This window comes from Labeo rohita, chromosome 4 (assembly GCF_022985175.1).
Source record: "Labeo rohita strain BAU-BD-2019 chromosome 4, IGBB_LRoh.1.0, whole genome shotgun sequence".
Taxonomy (NCBI): domain Eukaryota; kingdom Metazoa; phylum Chordata; class Actinopteri; order Cypriniformes; family Cyprinidae; genus Labeo; species Labeo rohita.
This window is the reverse complement of record NC_066872.1, coordinates 23,359,047-23,378,487: the sequence shown is the minus strand read 5'-3', so window position 1 is coordinate 23,378,487 and position 19,441 is coordinate 23,359,047. Positions and strand designations below refer to the sequence as shown.

The following is a 19,441-nucleotide window of genomic DNA, read 5'->3' as shown; positions in this document are numbered from 1 at the left end:
GCTAAGTACATTTATATTTTACATGGATGATTTTGACTATCCAAAATGACTTGCATTTTTTGGAAGTTGAAGCCATGATTTTGCTGTTGCCAGCGCTATGATCTATCATAGGTATTGATGGGAGTGTGTGTGGAACAGAAGCTGAGTTTGACCCTCTGCTGACATCAATTCCCACATATGACTGAGTCTATTTTAAGTGCGTGTGTGTTTATCTCGTGTGTTCCCGTCTTACAGCTCTGACCCATTTAACACTGCTGTACCAGTCATCGCAGAGTAGCTGTGTTGACATCACAGACATTTCCTGTTACACTTTGGTCTTCACTATTGTTTCAGTATTTTTCTAGAACTTAGATAAATACACAATAGAATTTTTATTATTAATATTTATTTATTTCTTGCATGTTTGCCTTTATTATAAAAGGACAGATTAGAGCTGACGGGAAGCGAAGTGGGAGAGAGATGAGGCGGGAACGGGAAAGGTCCTCAAGTCGGGATAGCACAACATAGCACATAGCACAACAGCGCTTTATGTTGGCACACTGCCCAAAAGGCTGATTTTTTCAATCAAAATCAGTCCATAAAATGATATGGTTATAGATGATGTTATATAGATAAATGAGGTTATAGATATTTATCTAGATAAATGAGGTTATAGAATACCGACTACAAGTCTGAGACCACCAGTGCTGGATAGCAACTGATTACATGTAATCTGTATTATGTAATAAGATTCCAAAAATTAAGTACATGTAATTAAAATATGTTAAATTTTAAAATGTTCATAATCAGATTACAGTTACTTTTTTATGGATTACGTAATTACATATTATTCACACAATGGCAGTGAATTATTCAAAATTTACTTATTCTCCTCTTCTTTTTTTCTCTTTCTAAAAATCTTATTGTGACATACCATTTAGCTTTGACTGTATTCAGAAATGTCGTATAAGTAAATTTGCAAACCATGGAATTTGATTGAAGAAGTACCTTTCAAATAATTAGAAAACAAATAGAAACAAATAATGAAGTCTGGACAAAAATATTTTAAATCTGGAAGATTTTAGCTGTCTAATGTCGTTGTTTTCAGGTTTAATAATGTTTTGGTAACACTTTACAATAAGGTTCATTAGTTAACATTAGTTTACTACATTAATTAACATGAACTAAGAATGAACAATACTTCTACACCCTTTACTAATATTAGTTAATGTGAATTTCAGCATTTACTAATGCATTATTAAAATCACACGTTGTGTTTGTTAACATTAGTTAATGCACTGTGAACTAACATGAATTAACAATGAACAGCTGTATTCTTATTAACTAACATTAACAAAGATTAATAAATAGTGTAATAAATGTTTTGTTCATAGTTTGTTCATGGTAGTTAATACATTAAGTAACGTTAACAAATGACACCTTATTGTAAAGTGTTACCAATGTTTTTTGTCAACCAAACATGCAGGTAAAGAAATAAAAGAAATAAAATAGTTTAATGTTCAAGTTTAATGTTTAATGTTTTTTTTTTTTTTTTTTTTACGATTTAATTAATTGTTAGCTTTTATGAACTCATAGACCCACAGCATTTCTTACATTATTAATCCTGGTTTAACAATGTTTAATGCATTTTATGATATATATATATATATATATATATTTATATATATATATATATATATATATATATATATATATATATATATATATATATATATATATATATATATATATATATATAAGTTTTAAACAGGTTTAATAAAAAGTAATATTAAAAGTAATCCAAAAAAGTAGTAGAATCTGAAATAGTGTAATCTGAAATCAGTGACAGGCTACAATTCGTAAGCAATCTATTCTCTATCTAAGCAATCTAATCTATCTATTTTTTAATATAATACATGTTTTATGTATCTTATATTATTAACATAAAAATGTGGTAAAAAGAAAACAGGAAATATTCATAATTTTCTGTCTTATGAATTTGTTTATTTGATTAGTGACCTACAAGGAGGTTTACATTACATTTTGAATCTTGTGGTGTCAGACTTTTGAACCTTACTGTATATATGATGGTTTTCTGATGTGATTTATAGACATGATTAAGTCATGGCAGCATGTGTGTGTCTGTGACAGTGTCATAGTTCTGTGTCTTTTAGGGATAAGTAATGAGATTAAGAGATGAAAAGTTCATCGCCTTCTCTCTGGCAGCACACACTGAACACATACAAAATCCACACATGAAAATGCTGATTCAACCATATAAAATCAGACATGTTTCCATTTAAACTGTATTGTATGAAAATTTACTAAATTTAAAGTGAATGCTAGGCTTCAGAGTTTAATTATTTATCAGAACTGAACACTGTTTGGATTAATTTTTGTATCAGAGTCCGTGGAAGCTCGATTGTCTGGGACACAAAGAAAATCCAACCATGATTTCTCTGAGGCTTGTGTTTTGAAAACTACCGTTCACAATATTCATAACACATGTGTGGGAACAAGTGTTACATAACAGTTCCTAGTGAATACACATCAGAGCTGAGGATTCCTTTTCCTGCATTATTTACTCTCAATCTCTCATTTTAACACCAGACTGCTTTAAATGAGCTATTCTCTTTAGTGTTATTTATATCCCATGTTTTCTGTCTGGTATCTCCCTTTTCTCCCTCCCCACAGCAGACATCATGTTTGGTAGGTTTTCATAAAGAAATTAAAACAGGCCAGAAACAAATAATATAAGATCAACCAAATATTAGTAAGAGTGGGTTTTGTTTTGTATGACCTATGCATTATCATGTATGTTTTGTAGTGAGCATGGACAGCGTCCAACCCCTTTTCAGTTGCATTGGTTTTCCATTCATTTCTCCCACAAGGATTCTTTAAAAAGTCTTTGTTAAAGGAGTCATGAACTGAGAAATCAAAATTCCATTGATTTTTAACATATAAGAGGCCACTGTGCTATAAAAACATCTTGTAAGTTTCAGAACTAAAAAAAACAGCTAATATTAAAGCCAATCTGCCGAAACAACAGATTGTGGAATGTGCCACTTTATGACATAATACTGTCTAAACATGCCACCACAGAAGAAGATCAGCGCCTGCTTCTGAATCACTGCCTGTTTAGCCCCGCCCATCGATATGCACGTGTGTAAACAATGAAAGAGGCAAACGCAGGTCTATGCAGAAACTAAATAAAGATGGCTCCAAAGACAACAAGAAGCTGTGCAGTGCCAAGTTGTGTAAAAACACAGTCTTTGCAGTCCTCTCCTTCTGATCCCAACATTAGGAAAAAGTGGAAGTTGCAGTGATGTTAAGTTGCAGACTGCATCAGTAAGAATGTGGTCCACTGACATTTTACCATGGATTCGTTTACAAACAAGGCACAATTCTACACAGGATTTTTAGAAAGATTGAAACTAAAAGACGATGTCGTGCCCTGATGGCACACCCAGATAGCACACATACGTCTGCAAGATGTCTGTTAAAGATCACTTGATCTGGAAAGCATCTGCTGTGTACAGACATCTGACAGACGTCTGTAAGATGTCAGTTTTAAATAAATCTAAACATCTTAAAGACATCTAATAGACGTCTATTTGACATCTGATAGGAAACATCCGATAGACGTATTGCAGATGAGCAAACACTCTAAAAAAAAACGTCTTGCAGATGTAAATGCAGACGTCAAATAGACGTCTCTGTGATGTACGTGTGTTATCAGGGCACATACATCACAGAGATGTTTTTTTGACATATTTTTTACAGTGTTTGTTCATCTGCAACACGTCTATTGGACGTTTCCTATCAGATGTCAAATAGATGTCTATCAGATGTCTTTAAAATGTTTGTGATTTAAAATGTATGTAAAACTGACATCTTGTAGATGTCTGTCAGATGTTTGTACACAGCAGATGCTTTCCAGATCAAGTGATCTTTAACAGACATCTTGCAGACGTACGTGTGCTATCTGGGTGCAAACTACATTGGATCCAACAGTGATGTCACACCACATACTCACTATTGCATTTTCTGTTATTACAGATCGTTTGATATAAATACTTATTTATGCAATTTTATGCAATTTTAACATAAATGACAGCAGCGTCCATCTATAAAAAACTACAAAACAGTTAGCCAGTCATAGCAGTGGGTGTTTACTTCTAAGTCTTCAATCTGCCACCCCTATTCAAACAGAGCAGACAAAATGGAGGGAAAATAGCCTGCTACTTCTAAATTATGATGTTTAAAATCTTGATAACAATGGACCTTAGAGAACAGTACAAAATACGACCCCTTTAAATCGTTATAAGCCATGAACCAAGCCAACTAGCTATGAAATGACTTATAACATTACAAACTTAAATTGAAAGCAAAATTGTGTACTTCACAGCTTTGATGAGGGAAAATTCTATGAGGCATTGCAAATTACATTAATCGTACAGGAGAAAACATCTATTAACCTGGTAAACTTAATGATATTAAGGTTTGAACATGCAATATAGACATAAGTTTAATTGTTGTGGCACATAACATGACTTAATTTGAAATAATATTAAAATATTAATATTAAAATTAAACAAAACCACTTCTCATAAAGAAACAAGAACATGGTTCTACTATAGAACTAATCCCTAATAGCACACACATATCTGGGAGACATCTGTTTGACGCCTGCATTTATATCTGGAAGACACATTTTTTAGTGTTTGCTCATCTGCAATACGTCTATAGGACGTTTCCTATCAGATGTCAAATAGACGTCTATTAGATGTCTTTAAAATGTTTGTGATTCAACGTAAAACTGACATTTTGCAGACGTCTGTCAGATGTTTGTACACAGCAGAGGCTTTCCAGATCAAGCGATCTTTAACAGATATGTTGCTGACATACGTGTGCCATCTGGGATGTTGCTTAGAATTATCATTAGTTATTTGAATGAACAAAAGAATTTGTTTTGTATCATTTATGCTTCAAACATTTTTGATTACTTTTCTAAGCAGTCAGACTTATGGTTTTTGCCTTGCAGACAATAAAATGGACTAAACTGAAAAAGAAGAACCCAAGTCATGTAGGTTTCAGAATATGAATAGTTCCTAGAAACCACATTTAGAACCTCCTGGTAACCACATAACAGTGTACAATGAACTAGCAACATTTCAGAACACCTTAACAACCACATACCAAAACCTGTCAACAGCCTAGCACAGTTGTATGGGCACACACTTCTCACATTTCTTCACAAATGTAAAAATGTAATTTTCTTTTCATAAACTTCAAAGTGATAAAGCATCATTGGTTGCTTGTCAGATTTGTCTCTTCATTTTGGCCTTGACTTATAATTAGTATGACAGTGGTGCCGTTGGCAGGAACTGTGACAGCCTGTAAAATATCAGCTGAAGAGTGGGACAGAATTAGGCCAGTGAGTGGGCCAACATTGATTCAGAGCTCTTTACACAGAGACTAGATAGGCAGAGGAGAATAAAACAGCAGAAAGAGAAATGAGGATGTTAAAATAGAATAATATATGAAAATGACTTTCATTATACCTCTATAAACTAAGTAGTCTTTGTAATTTACCCCCCTGGAAGCGCCCCACACATTGTAATGATAAATACCAGCAGAAGCCTGGTGGTTCAGATAGCCTCATCCTGCTGGGGTTTGCTGCTATATACAGAAACAACGTGTCTTTGTCATTTCCCTCAGTACTCCTCCAATTTTGTTCCTCCTAAACTCTGAGAGACTGTTTCTTATTTACTACACCCACACCCTCTCCTCCGCTTTCTCTTCCTTTCAGGCAGGTTACCATGCGACAGCGGCATTCAGCTAGAGGTTTATTGTTGCTGTGAAAGGCTGCCGCTGACTCAGAGAGAGAAAGCTTATGTTTCCTCTCAGAACAACGAGAGGTTCACTGCTGTGAAAGGCAGCACGCATCACAGTACAACAATACATCAACCATGTCTCAACCCTATGCTCGCAAAACTAAGAACAGTGTCTCAAAGATCTCACCATGAATAATTAAGGATGATGGCAGAATAGTCTATTCAACAATTTATTATAATTTACTGGAATATTGTTGCTTTGACATTAAAAATTTAACTAAACAATGATCTCCTCAACCTTAATAATGGATAATGTCTCAATAACCATCTCTAAAACAGTCTTCAAGTGCCAGACCCCCGAAAACCAATAGCTATACCAGACTCCCTAGTACCCAGACTCAAAACAATGCCAAACTAATGCCTAAAACACCTGAACTACCTAATACTCTTTACAGGCCCTCAAGGCCCAGAGTCACTTCAAAACCAGACCTTCTCAAACAAAGACCAATTTGACACTCCCAAAGACTCAAGCTATTACCAACACTCCCTAAAGACCTAGACTAATACCAGGCCAGGGGTGTCCAAACTCAGTCCTGCAGAGTTTATCTCCAACTTCACCTCAACACACCTGCCTGGAAGTTTCCAGTTTGCCTAGTAAGACGTTAATTAGCTGGTTCAGATGGGTTTCATTAGGGTTGGAGCAAAACAGGACAGTGTCCCTCCAGGGCCGAATCTGGACACCCCTGCCAAAAGCCTAAACCAGTACCAGACCCCCTAAGGCCCAGAGCCACTCCAGTACCAGACCCCCTAAGACTGAACCTATTGCAGACTACCAAATATTCTAAAGGCTGCTAAAACCCAGATTAATATCAGACCACTAAAAATCCAGATGAATACCAGGCTTCCCTAAAGCCGAGTCCCACGACAATAACAGGCCCTCCAGCAAAACTCTAACAGTAACAAATCAATAACAGATTGCCTAAGACCAAGGCCAATATGAGACTTCCAAACACCATATTCAGACCAATACCAGCACCCATTAGACCAAGACCTAAACTAATACCAAACACCCTAAGAGCCAAACAAAGACAAGACTCCAAATGTCAAGGTTTAACACCAAATTCAAACCAAGACCTGAAATAATGGGGCACAAACAAATAATTCCTCATCCTATGCTATCTGATGATATATTTTGATGATATCAAAGTAGAAAATGATGATTGAAATGGTTATTGGCCTTTGAGGTACAGGAAGTAGCTAGTTCCTGTGTACCAACAGACAGATAAGATACATCACAGGAAGTTTCTTAGAAACAGAATGTTGGTTTGGAAAAGCAGATAACATTGGCCTATCCATTTATCTCTAAAGACAATATCTGCTTGATTATGCAGTAAATAAATGTCATGCCCCATGACCCCCATGGGATTGGCATTACACAGTGCCTTGCAAAAGTATTCATACCCTTTTATGTTTTGTTATGTTGCAGCCTTATGTTAAACTGCATTTTTCCACATCGATCTGAATTCCATACAGCATAATGACAAAGCGAAAAACAGGTTTGTAACATCTTAGCAAATTTATTAAAAATAAAAAACTTAAATCATTCCATTGCAAAAGTACTCATACCCTTATCTGGGACAGTTGAAATTTCGCTCAGGGGCATTCATATTGCTTGTAGATATTACTACATTTCGAGTCAAGTGAACCTGTGGCAAATTCAGTTGAATGGGTATGATTTGGAAAGGGACACGCCTAAATAAAAGGTCTAACAGCTGAAAATGCATGTCAGAGCAAAAACCAAGCCCTGACGTAAAAAAAAAAAAAAAAAAAAAAAAAAAAAAAGGCTGCATGTAGAGCTCAGAGACAGGATTGCATCAAACCACACATCTGAGGAAGAGTTTAGAAAAAATACTGCTGCACTGAAGGTTCACAGAAGCATATAATCTCCATTAACCTTAACGGAAGAAGTTTGAAACAACCATGATTCTTCTTAGCGCTGGCTTCCTGGCCAAACTGAGCAATTAATGGAGAAGGGCCTTGGCTACATTGGTGGCCAAGAACCTGATGGTCACTCTAGTTGAACTCCATGATCATATATGCAGATGGGAGAAACTTACAGAAGGGCAAACATCACTGCAGCGCTCCACCGATCTGAGCTTTATGGTGGTGAGCCAAGACTCAATCCTCTCTTCAAAGATACATGAAAACACACCTTAAATTATCAAAAAAGCATCTAAAGGACCCTCAGACTGTGAGAAACAAGATTCTGTGGTCTGATAAACTTCAATTCCAAGCACCATGTTTGAAGGAAACTAGCCACTGCTCATCACCTGCAGAGTACCATCACAAAAGTAAAGTGTTCTGATAGCAGCCTCATGCTGTGGGGCTGTTTTTCAGTGGCAGGGACTGAGGGACTCGTCAGAGTAGAAGAAAAGCTCAATGCTCCAAAATATATTTGGATAGCCATAATGAAAACTTAGTCCAGAACATGGAGAACCTCAGACTGGGCAGAAGGTTCACCTTCCAACAGGGCAGTGACCCTAAGTATATGGCAAGAGTGGCTTATAGACAACTCTGTGAATGCCCTTAAGTGTCCCAGCCAGAGCCTAGGCTTGAACCCAATAAAACATTTCTGGAGAAACCTGAAAATGTCTGCCAGACTCCATCCAACTTGACAGAGCTTGAGAGGTGAAGAGGTGAGGCAAAGAATGGCAGATAATTGCCAAATGTTGATGTGCAAACCTTGTTGCATCATACCCTAAAAGATTTGAGGCTATAAAGGTCCCTTAGCTAAGTACTGAGTTAAAGGTATGAATACTTATGCAATTTACTTATTTCAGTTTTTTTTTTTCAACTTTAAAAAAAGGTGACAAAATTAGGGGGTATGAATACTTTTGCAAGGCACTGTATGAAACAATATCAAAGTTATACCAATACTCTTAGATCTTAAAAAAAAATGTTCAGAGAAACCTGAACCCTTATTCCTAATGGTGCAGCACTGTTAGAGTTATAAATAGGTGTGAGCATGTGAGCATGCAAATTATGAATGGAAAAAATTCAAATGGATCTATTTTTAACAACAGCATGGTCAACATTACTTAACCTGAGTCATGCAAATGTCCGGACTGAATTACATGACCATGTTGAGTTTGGTACGTCACTATAAGGTCTTTGCGTAGCACATGGCTCTATTTCAAACAACTTGCTGCTTAGTGTTGTGAAAAAGACCTTACACAATGTGAACAAAGTGTCAGAATGGGCCACTGGCTTTCTCTGGTGAATAGAGCTTTTGTTTTACCTCAATCAGTAAGGACCAGTAGTTTTCCTCTAGGTGCTTAATCCACCCACAGGGTTTAGATGCAGTCAACTGAGCTGCATTTTATGATTGTTGTCATAAGGGTTGTAGTAGGCAGTAGTGGATGAACACTTACATAATCTAACGGATGCCAGCTTCTAGATACATTTCCTGCCATTTGGACTAGTTCGCAACAGGGAAAACTGGTCATGAGTATTTGTATTTGGTGCACCAAGATACAAGGATAAACCTCAAGGAGCCTTTTGTTTGCTGATTTAGAAAATCACTGGGGTCTTGATGACTGAAAGCAACTTTGTTTGAACATTAGAGACTGTGTGTTGCTTTAACTGGTCATGAGGTCTTAATGCATGGTGGCCTTTTCTCTCAGATATGGAGTTCTTCTGCGATGAAATCACAGATGACCTCAAAGACAACCTCAGCCTAAGTAAGTGGCTAACACTATTTTAGCCAAGGTCTTCATCCCCTTATTCTTGCTGAAAATCATTTGTGATAAACAGACTGAAATGTAAGTTTTTACTGATTAGTTAACCACTTTGTCTGGATCATTACTCAATGAGCTGATTGTGAGATCAGAATCAATCAGTTTTGTAGATAAATCATTCAGACCAGTTTGAATAACAACTTAAATTTCCATCTTTTTCTCACAAAAACCTATCAAATGTAGTAGACAGGAATTGTGTGTACAAGTTACTACTTTTAAGAGATATTTATAGTGCTTTGAAATGAATAGTTGAAAATTTATTTAACCTGCGATGCAATGCAAATCCTCTTTTTGTATTCCAAAGAAGAAAGAAAGTCAAAGAAGTTTGGAACGTCGAGTAACTAATGACCGAATGTTTATTTTTGGATGTACTGTTTCTTTAAGTACTCCAATCTCTATTGCTAATTCTGTACGTGGAGTGCTTTTTAAAGGTGTACTATTTAGGATAATTGATATACTTGTCCTGTGGCATCCACACATATTAACACACAGGCTGAGAGTTTGATGGTGTGTTGTGACAACACTAAAACAGGTCATGCCCAAAGCTATAGTCCCATGATGCAATGAAGTGTGACAGTATGACCAGAACAGCAAACCAGGCCACTGGTCAATGCTAATTACACAAGCAGAGAACAAATGAGAGAATTGATAGCATTAGTAGAACATTTGTTCTGAGCTAACAGGGATTTTGCTAGCTGTTAGCTTTGTTACCTGTGTTGTTAGTATTTCTCCAGGCGAGGGTCATTCATCTCTGCTGTGTTCTTAATAGGTTTACATGAATTGTTGCCAAGCTTAGTAAGAGCACATGTAAGCTTCCTAAGACCAGCAACCTACAAGTGGCCGCTTGTGAACTTTGCTTTAGGCTGTGTTCGAGGTTGGTCAGCTCTTCTTCTTTTGGCCACTGATGTTGAACTGGTCTCTGATGGTCATCTATTATGTCATCACCAATTTAAGTAGTTGCTGTCTTTACATGTTGGCCGAACAGTGTTTTTCCTGTCTAAGTGGTTTCTTTATGAGAATAAGATTTAAATCATACTTTATGCTGATGGTCAGAGATGGGCTGGGACCCAAAAACAGGGCGGGACTTTCTCAGCGCATCATAAGACAACTAAGGTTAATGCCCTGCTATAGTAGTCTTTACATGCATAAACTTGCCAGCTGTATTATGTAATTGATACCGATTTGACTCATGTGACATGTTTTAAAATATAATTTAAAGGGAAAAATGAACATTACCCTATGATTTACTCACTTCTTCTTTCAGATGAATACAATCTAGGGCTGTCACTAACGATTATTTTGGTAATCATGATGATTAATCAAGTAATCAGAAAAGTATAACTAATATTTTTGGTAGTATTAAAACTAGACCAAAGTGAACAATAGCCTTTAAAATGACGTAAAATGCATATATAATAGCAATGAGGCAATAATAAAGTAGCAAAAGCAAGTATATGTATGGTTTTATCGAACAAAAATGTAAAAATACTTAATGTATTATAAACAACAAATCTAATGTAACAAATCTTAATATTTGGGCATTTCTTTATGACAGAAAAGTTACAGCCACTGTAATTGCTTGAATATGTGGACATGTACGTGTAAACTCAGAGTGAGGGTTTACACTTTTATTTTGATATCACAATGAACAGTTAGCATATTGAGAAAGATAATGATGTATTCTTCTGTGTTAGCATAGGTTTATAAATGATTTACCTTACAAATCTGATGAAATAGCGCATGTTACGTTCCCAGATGAATGTTATAATAAACCCAAACTCACAACAACATGCAGAGATGGAGTTTTAGATGCTCCACACATGTAAATGATAACAGTTTGTGTAGCAGCATTTGCTGTGAACGGAGCTTCTCTGAGATGCACGTATGTAACCTACATGCATGTAAATAATTACAGCGCATATAAAATTAAACGTGCATCGCATTTATTATTTAATTGAATTGTAGCACTTGTGATTTCTTAATAGCATCATGCTTTATTATGATTTTTAAATGGGTTTAATATGTAGAATGCAGCACTATTTTGCAGATTACTCTGGAATCAAAGAATCGAGGAATCATTACAGCCCTAATGCGGTCTGAGTTGTATTAAAAAAAATGTTGTGGCTCTTCCAAGCATTATAATGGCAGTGAATGGCTGGTGAGATTTTGAAGTCTAATAAAGTATATCCATCCATCGTAAAAAGTACTCCACATGTCTGAACAAGCAAACGATGCATTTGTATAAGAAAAACATCCATGTTTAAAACTTTATAAACTGCAAATTTTAGCTTCTGCTTACTGTCATACACGGAAAAACGTGGCATTTCAGCGGATGAAGCAGGACGTAGACGAACATGGTGATGAACCCAAAAGTGACGAACCCAGAAGCGCAGTGGAGAGAGCAAAAGTTTTTTTTGCTGTAAAAAAACAAAATTGGTTCTCACAAGACTAGCATATTCTCACCGGAGCTTATGCTATGACTACACCCTACTTCATCCTTTGGAATGCCACTTTATCGTTAACGCATGTACGACAGTTAGCGGGAAGCTGGAGATTATGGTTTCTAAAGTTTTAAATGTGGATATTTTTCTTACACAAGCAAAGCAATTCACTTTAGAATAGAGTTGCAACAAACAATTGATTAATTTAATGATTATTGGAACGATTAATCGACTAATCGTCAATTATTTCACTAATTTACCCTCAAATAAAGACAAATAACTTAAAAAAAATAGTTAAAAATAACTATTGTTCTTAAATGTGTAATAACTTTTGAACCGCTAATCCAATTTGAATGCTTTAAAAAGGATAAGATACTCAAATACTGCTGTCGAGGAATGATCTGACGCACTATGTGTCGTCTTCTCTTGAATTGCATCTAGGAGGGCTGAATTACAGTTGTGCGCTACAGCACCACTCTGGTCAAACCACATTATTGCAGGCTCTTACATTAGGTCATATGGAATCAAACAACTACTTGACAACAAACATATTTGTCGACAATTTTTTTTGTTGACTTTGTTGATAAGTCTTCAGAAGGCCCCCCTGGAGCCATGTGGAGTGCCTTTTATGATGGATGGATGCATTTTATTGGACTTCTAAGACTCACCAGCCATTCACTGAAAAAGTGTCCCCAACTAAGCAAGCCAGAGGCGACAGCGGCAAGGAACCAAAACTCCATCGGTGACAAATGGAGAAAAAAGCCTTGGGAGAAACCAGGCTCAGTCGGGGGGCCAGTTCTTCTCTGACCAGACGCAGAGGACTCATCTGGTTCCCGTGGTCTTTAATATAACTCTGAATTGTATTCATCTGAGAGAAGAAAGGAATACATACCTAGGATTGCTTGAAGGTGATTAAATCATGGGTTAATTTTCATTTTTTGGTTAACTATCCCTTTAAGTTACAAAGACAGCTGTTATTTAATTAATTAATTGAGTTAGCACGTGTGAAAAAATGTTTGGAGAGAGCGCACTCAAAGGCTCTTTTGATTGACTGATTTGTCATAGCTTTTGTCTTATAGCTATGTTGCGTTGTATTAAAATAGGAAGAAAAAAGATCTGTTGGTCAAGAAATAAGAGACTTGGACTGAAATCAAAAAGCCATATGTTTGAATCCCAGAAAAAGAAACCGAAGTAACTGGATGCTTTTTCTTTGCATTTGTTTTAGACTTTTACTGATTTTATTAACTCAACCTTTGCAGCACATGGATATTAATACATCCCTCGCCCACTGTGTTTGGTTTGCCTAGACAGCAGCAGAAGTGAGATGGAGCGGTCGGCTGCAGGAAAGGATAAATAGCTCATGGAGCTACTTAAAAAAAGTTATTCGTAAGGAAGCAATTTCAATTAAAGTTTCAAACAGAACTGAGAGTGGGCGCAATCCTGTATCGCCTCTGTCAGGATCCACCACTGGGAGATAAATGGGTTGGCCTGAGAATGTCACTTTTTTTTCCCCTTTAAGTCTTTGTGTAATTGCTTTTATATTTAAATGTTTGAGAATAACATAGACACTGTCAGTGAGCTCTCAAAGTAATTTGCAGTGTGTCTTTGTGTTGTTCTGCCAACACTCATAATGTCCCAGTGTGAAACCATTAGCAAGGAAGTCAATGAGGTTTTATTCAGGGACAGATGGATGGGGATGGATACATAAAATGACCTCACAGCCTCACACGGCTAGTCCGGTTTGAGTGTGCGTACCAGCTCTGAGAGCTCCTGAATCTTTTATAAGGTCTGAACGGGTGGAGATGAAATTAGCTTGTGTATGTGTGCTATTAATTTATCAGTGCTCTGACTCAGAAACTGAGGTACACATACGCAGTTTGTCACTGCATTTATTTAGGGTAAATATTGTTGGTTTACTGTATGTGAATTAAGTATATTTAGATCTAAACTAGTCTTAGAAGATACTGAAAATACTCAGACCAGTTGCATACATGTACAGTATGTCTTTTATGTCTGTACATCTGATTTATTTAATGCTATTTAAGTGGTTGCTAAGAGATAATATTATAGACATTAAAATATTACAGAGAGGCTACTGTATGCACATAAATGCAATGCTATAAGATTCCAGGGACAAGCACTTTGCTTCCTTTCATTTATATTCAAGATCCGAGGTAAATTAGCCATTGAAGCTGTCATTATGGCTTATAGTCATGCACAATGATATTTTAATTAAGATTATACCTTTTAACACTATACAAAGCATATAATCAGTACCTGAGATGATCATCTTTGGACATACAGTTTATCTTGTCCAGATGCAAAGGTGCAGAAATAGAAACTGTTTGTAATATATAATTTCCTGTCGCGCTTGTCACATATTGTTGTCGTGGCTGACTAGGACACAAACTCTGATTAACACTGACAGATACCATTTATTGTGTGTTGCACCATTTTGCAGCTGGTTAAAACATGGTATTATGATGTGTTTACATTAATGCGATTATTCATATTGAATGAGTAAACGGCAAGATGACTGCTTTTACTAATGCAATATATTTTATGTTAATGTCATTAAAATAATAATTAAAAGATGTGCCAGTTCTCATGAAGTGCAGTTTTCCTTGGCCTAGTTTTATAAAGTCATGTCACATTTTATATGAGTGCACAGACAGTGTACTATTTATCTTACAGTACATTACATTCAAAGATATGCAAAAAGTGATGCACTCATATGTTAAGAAGTTCAGGGAACTCTCATTTAGAAGCTCATTAAAAAACAAACCTTGCGACTCCAGTGTTTGGTTGCGAAAACAAAACCATAATTCTTAATTCTCAAAATATCTTCACTACGTGTTCAGCTTAGTGAATGTCTGGTTTGTGATCATGAAGTCATAAGTCTCAGGTTTTATTAAAAATGTCTTCATTTGTGTTCTGAAGATGAATGAAAGTCGTATGGGTGTGCAACGTCGTGAGAGTGAATAAATGATGACACATTTTTCATTTTTAGGTGAACTAACCCTTTAATTTATTACTACAATATCATCACTCTACTGCAACACAGTCACAGCCATTTTTTTGTAAGGGCAGTTGTAAACACAGATGAAAAATGCATATATTCTGTCAATTTTCAACCTATCCATAATGTATAAAAACAGAATAAATTTTTAATCTCCTGTGACTAAAATGCAATGTGTACTCCTAAAATACATCACACAGAATGACTCATGTCTCTATTTATCTGGCTGGTTTGTGTGGTCATTCTGAAATGGCTTTGTTGTACAGGATGGAAAACTATCAGCACTTCAGTAGATTGCTCCACTTCTGTTATTGGTGCCTGACGGCGACTCCTGTCTGTCTGTGGGGGTGAGGTGAATTTACTGACATGGAGAGAGATCATGAGGCACATTGCGAAGAGCTATTATTACGAATAGAGAAAAAGAGTGATGGGAGAGGGAGAACCAAAAAGAGAGACAGAGTGGCTTATATTTCATTACCTTCCCAGAAATCTTACCACTGGCGTCATATTGCTTATCATTTCTGTTACAAGAAACTATTGCTAATTTATACTCTCTGGCAGTGGTTCCCAACCACGTTCCTGGAGGCCCCCCAACACTTTGTTTTTTCCATGTCTCCTTAATCAAACACACCTGATTCAGATCGTTATCTCATTAGTAGAGACTCCAAGACCTGAAATGGGTGTGTCAGACAAAGGAGAGATGCAAAATGTGCAGTGTTGGAGGGCATCCAGGAACATAGTTGGGAACCACAGCTCTGTGGCATAATTAAACAATAAGTGACTAAAGATATTTCTATATTGTTAATGCTGTCAAAGTTAATGGCTGCTGTTGAAGAGCGTTTTAGTTCTAAATTTTTGATTTTGTTTTAGGATGCTGGCTAAGGTAGCTGTTAAGTGCTTATGTAAACTGCATACAGTGAGGGAGCTCACTAGTTTTGTTAACACTTAAGGAGGGGTGTGACTATCTGCCAACATTTTGGTCCATGTTAGACAAGGATATGCTGTGACCCAGCTATTATCACTGTTAAATGTTGCACTAAACATCCTGTTACGCACAATAGGCTGGGACATTCGACAGGTTCATTGTTAATAAGAGGGTTCATTGATGGACTATTTGTCTAACAATCTTTGTTTGCATGAGGATGAGTAAATGATGAGGGAATTTAATAAACAATATTAGGGTAAATATTTGGGGGTTAAAAAAAGAAGTTCACTTCCAGAACAAAAATTTACAGCTAATTTACTCACCCCCTTGTCATCCAAGATGTTCATATCTTTCTTTCTTCAGTCGATAAGAAATTATGTTTCTTGAGGAAAACATTCCAAGAATTTTCTCCATATAGTGGAGTTCAATAGTGCCCCCAAGTTTGAACATCCAAAATGCAGTTTAAATGCAGCTTCAAATGGCTCTAAACGATCCCAGCCGAGGAAAAACAGTCTTATCTAGCAAAGTGATCAGTCGTTTTCGGAAAAAATTGACAAATTATATTCTTTTTAACCTCAAATGCTCGCGTAGTGTGTGTAATCCGGGTCAATACAGTTAGGGTATGTCGAAAAACTCCTGTCTCATTTTTTTTTTAAACGTCAAAATCGTCCTACATCGCGGTTTTCCTTTTTTTTTTGTAAGGGGCATTTGATGATCTTTGCATGTTCACTTGGTAAACACTGGGTCAGTACTTGAAGTTGGGGAAGAAAATGAGATGGGAGTTTTTCGACATACTCTAACTGTATTGACCGTACTGAACCAGAAAAAAAAACACAGTTCACGCAGACCTAGACAAGACGAGCATTTTAGGTTAAAAAGTAAATTGTCAGTTTGTTTCGAAAATGACAGATCGTTTCGCTAGATAAGACCCTTCTTCCTTGGCTGTGATCATTTAGAGCCATTTGAAGCTGTATTTAAATGCTGAGATGCATTCGAATGACTTGATGTGCTGAACAAACAAGCCCAATCCATGGAGGCCCCATCTTGCAACTTACAGGACTTAAAGAAGAAGTCCACTTCCAGAACAAAAATTGACAGATAATGTACTCACCCCTTGTCATCCAAGATGTTCATGTCTCTTTTTCTTCAGTCGTAAAGACATTATGTTTTTTGAAGAAGACATTTCAGGATTTTCTTCCATATAGTGGACTTCTATAGTGAAGTGATCGGTTATTTTCATAAAAATTATACAATTTATATACTTTTTAATGTCAAACGCTCGTCTTGTCTCACTCTGCCTGAACTGTTTTTTTTCCGGTTCATGACAGTTAGGTTATGTCGAAAAATTCCCATCTCATGTTCTCCCTCAACTTCAAAATCATCCTATATCGCTTTTACCTTTTTTGTTAAGGGTGTTTGATCTTCTTTGCATGTTCACTTTGCAAAGACTGGGTCGGTACTTCTGCAGTGATGTAGGATGATTTTGAAATTATTTTTGTCGAGTTAAGTTGAGGGAGAAAATACGTTTTTTTGACATACCCCAACTGGCTTGAACCAGAATACACAGAGTTCAGGCAGAGCAAGACAAGACAAGCGTTTTAATGAAAATAACCGATTGTTTCCCTAGATAAGACCCTTCGTCCTCGGTTGGGATCGTTTGAAGCCACATTTAAACTGCATTTTGGTTCAAAATCGGGGCACCATAGCAGTCAATTATACGGAGAAAAATCCTGAAATGTTTCCCAATGATGACAAGGGGGTGAATACATTATCTGTAAATTTTTGTTCTGGAAGTGGACTTCTCCTTTAAGGGATCTGCTTCTAACATCTTGGTGCAAAATACCACAGCACACCTTCAGGGCTCTGGTGGAGTCATGCTTCGACAGGTCGAGGCTGTTTTGGCAGCAAAAGGGGGACCAACACAATATCAGGAAGGTGGTCATAATGTTATGCCTGATCTGTGTATACTACTGTTAAAGTTTGGAGCCAGTAAAATGTTTTTGAAAGTCTCTTATGCTCACCAAGGTTGCATTTATTTGATCAAAATACACTAAAAAGGAATGTTATAAAATATTATTACAAATAAATTAACTATTTTAATATATTTTACAATGTAATGTATTACATAAATTTTGTGTCATTATAAAACATAATTACAATGCCTAGTAATCTGTCAAGCAAGAGACAGGAGGCAGAAGAACTTAGTACAGCTTCTTAAGCTTCAGACAAAAAAATCCTGTTCTTGTGCCATCTGTTGCTATTTTCTGGGGGCTACAAACTCACTTGCCAAAGGTTGCAGTCCAGAGAAACGTCCTAAGCACAGCATAACAAGAAGATAATACAGGTACAGGGCAGTGTCTCTGTAGACATGCTCCAACACACACTTCTAGTGTGTCATCATAAATTATGATTAAGGGGGATTATGTAAGTCTTTCAGAAAATGATGCATAGTGCACCTTTAAATACATTTCTGATGCAATACAAATGGCAGCTTTTGTCTATATTCTGGCTATATAGCCTAGTAGCCAGACATTGTACTAGTCATGCCCTTGCACTTAAGCTAAAGCTAATGGGTGTAAATGTGTATTTCTATTTTGTACAATTTGTCCTTCCAAGGTTCAGTTACCAAGGACATTTCGGGCAATGTTGTGATATGACTAACATGTCTTTCCAACACATAATTTCAACACTCCATTCAACATATAGCCTACTGGAGTTCATAACAGACTGATGACAGACAAACGAATGATTCAGCCTTCGAGTAAGAAAACAAAAGGCCGAAATATATGATCTTTATAGCTGAACAGGCCGATTCTTTTTGTGGCATGAAGATCAATGAGAATTGCAGACAGAATGTTGATTCTGGAGCAGATTTACTGACTGCTGGTGTATCATGATCAGTCTGTTCTCAGTGTGGCCTGTCTGTGATGATGGAGACAGATCCAAAGATGTTGGTTGCAGTTGATTAGACACATTGTGTAATTTGGCCATCAGCAAGATTAAAAATGCTTTGAATAATCCTTTGGCAAGAGAACTCAGCAAGAATTTTTGGCATGAACAATTTAATTCTTATGACTCAATTTTTGCTACAATGCTAGGGTGTTGTGAGAGGTGTTGCGATGCTAATGTTGCTAGGATGTTTTCAGTGATTGTTGGCACATTCTGTGCAGTTACTAGGGTGTTTTGAGTGGCTGCCAAGACATTGCTAAGATGTTCTAAGGGTGCGTCTCAGTCAGCTCCCTAGCTCCTGAGCACGTGAATCAGTATATCATGTACACGAATACGGTCACTGGTAAGTACCCTGGCTCACTGCATATTGAGACTTCTGGTGACATGATTATACACAACATTGTAGAACGTCACCACTAGAATTAATCAGCAACAGGCAGGACCAGTTTCTTTTTGATATTATTTTTATTCTCTTTAAACACATTGTTCTGATA

At 36.6% G+C, this 19,441-nt stretch overlaps 1 protein-coding gene and 1 long non-coding RNA gene across 5 annotated transcripts in view; one reads left to right on the top strand and one right to left on the bottom strand.

The window, feature by feature from the left end:
• Nucleotides 1-19,441, bottom strand: part of LOC127164580 (uncharacterized) — an 83,607-nt gene that overhangs the window by 30,318 nt on the left and 33,848 nt on the right. The gene's annotated exons all lie outside the window — the stretch shown is intronic.
• The window catches only part of gramd4a (GRAM domain containing 4a), a 66,774-nt gene that overhangs the window by 21,619 nt on the left and 25,714 nt on the right, over nucleotides 1-19,441 (top strand). The window contains exon 1 of one of the 4 annotated variants that reach the window (XM_051108581.1): nucleotides 9,450-9,556. The exons of the other annotated variants lie outside the window; for them this stretch is intronic. Coding sequence (XP_050964538.1) covers nucleotides 9,502-9,556 — 55 coding nt within the window. The 5' untranslated portion in view covers nucleotides 9,450-9,501. Of the gene's footprint in view, nucleotides 1-9,449; nucleotides 9,557-19,441 lie in introns of those variants that run through there. 4 annotated transcript variants of the gene reach the window in all.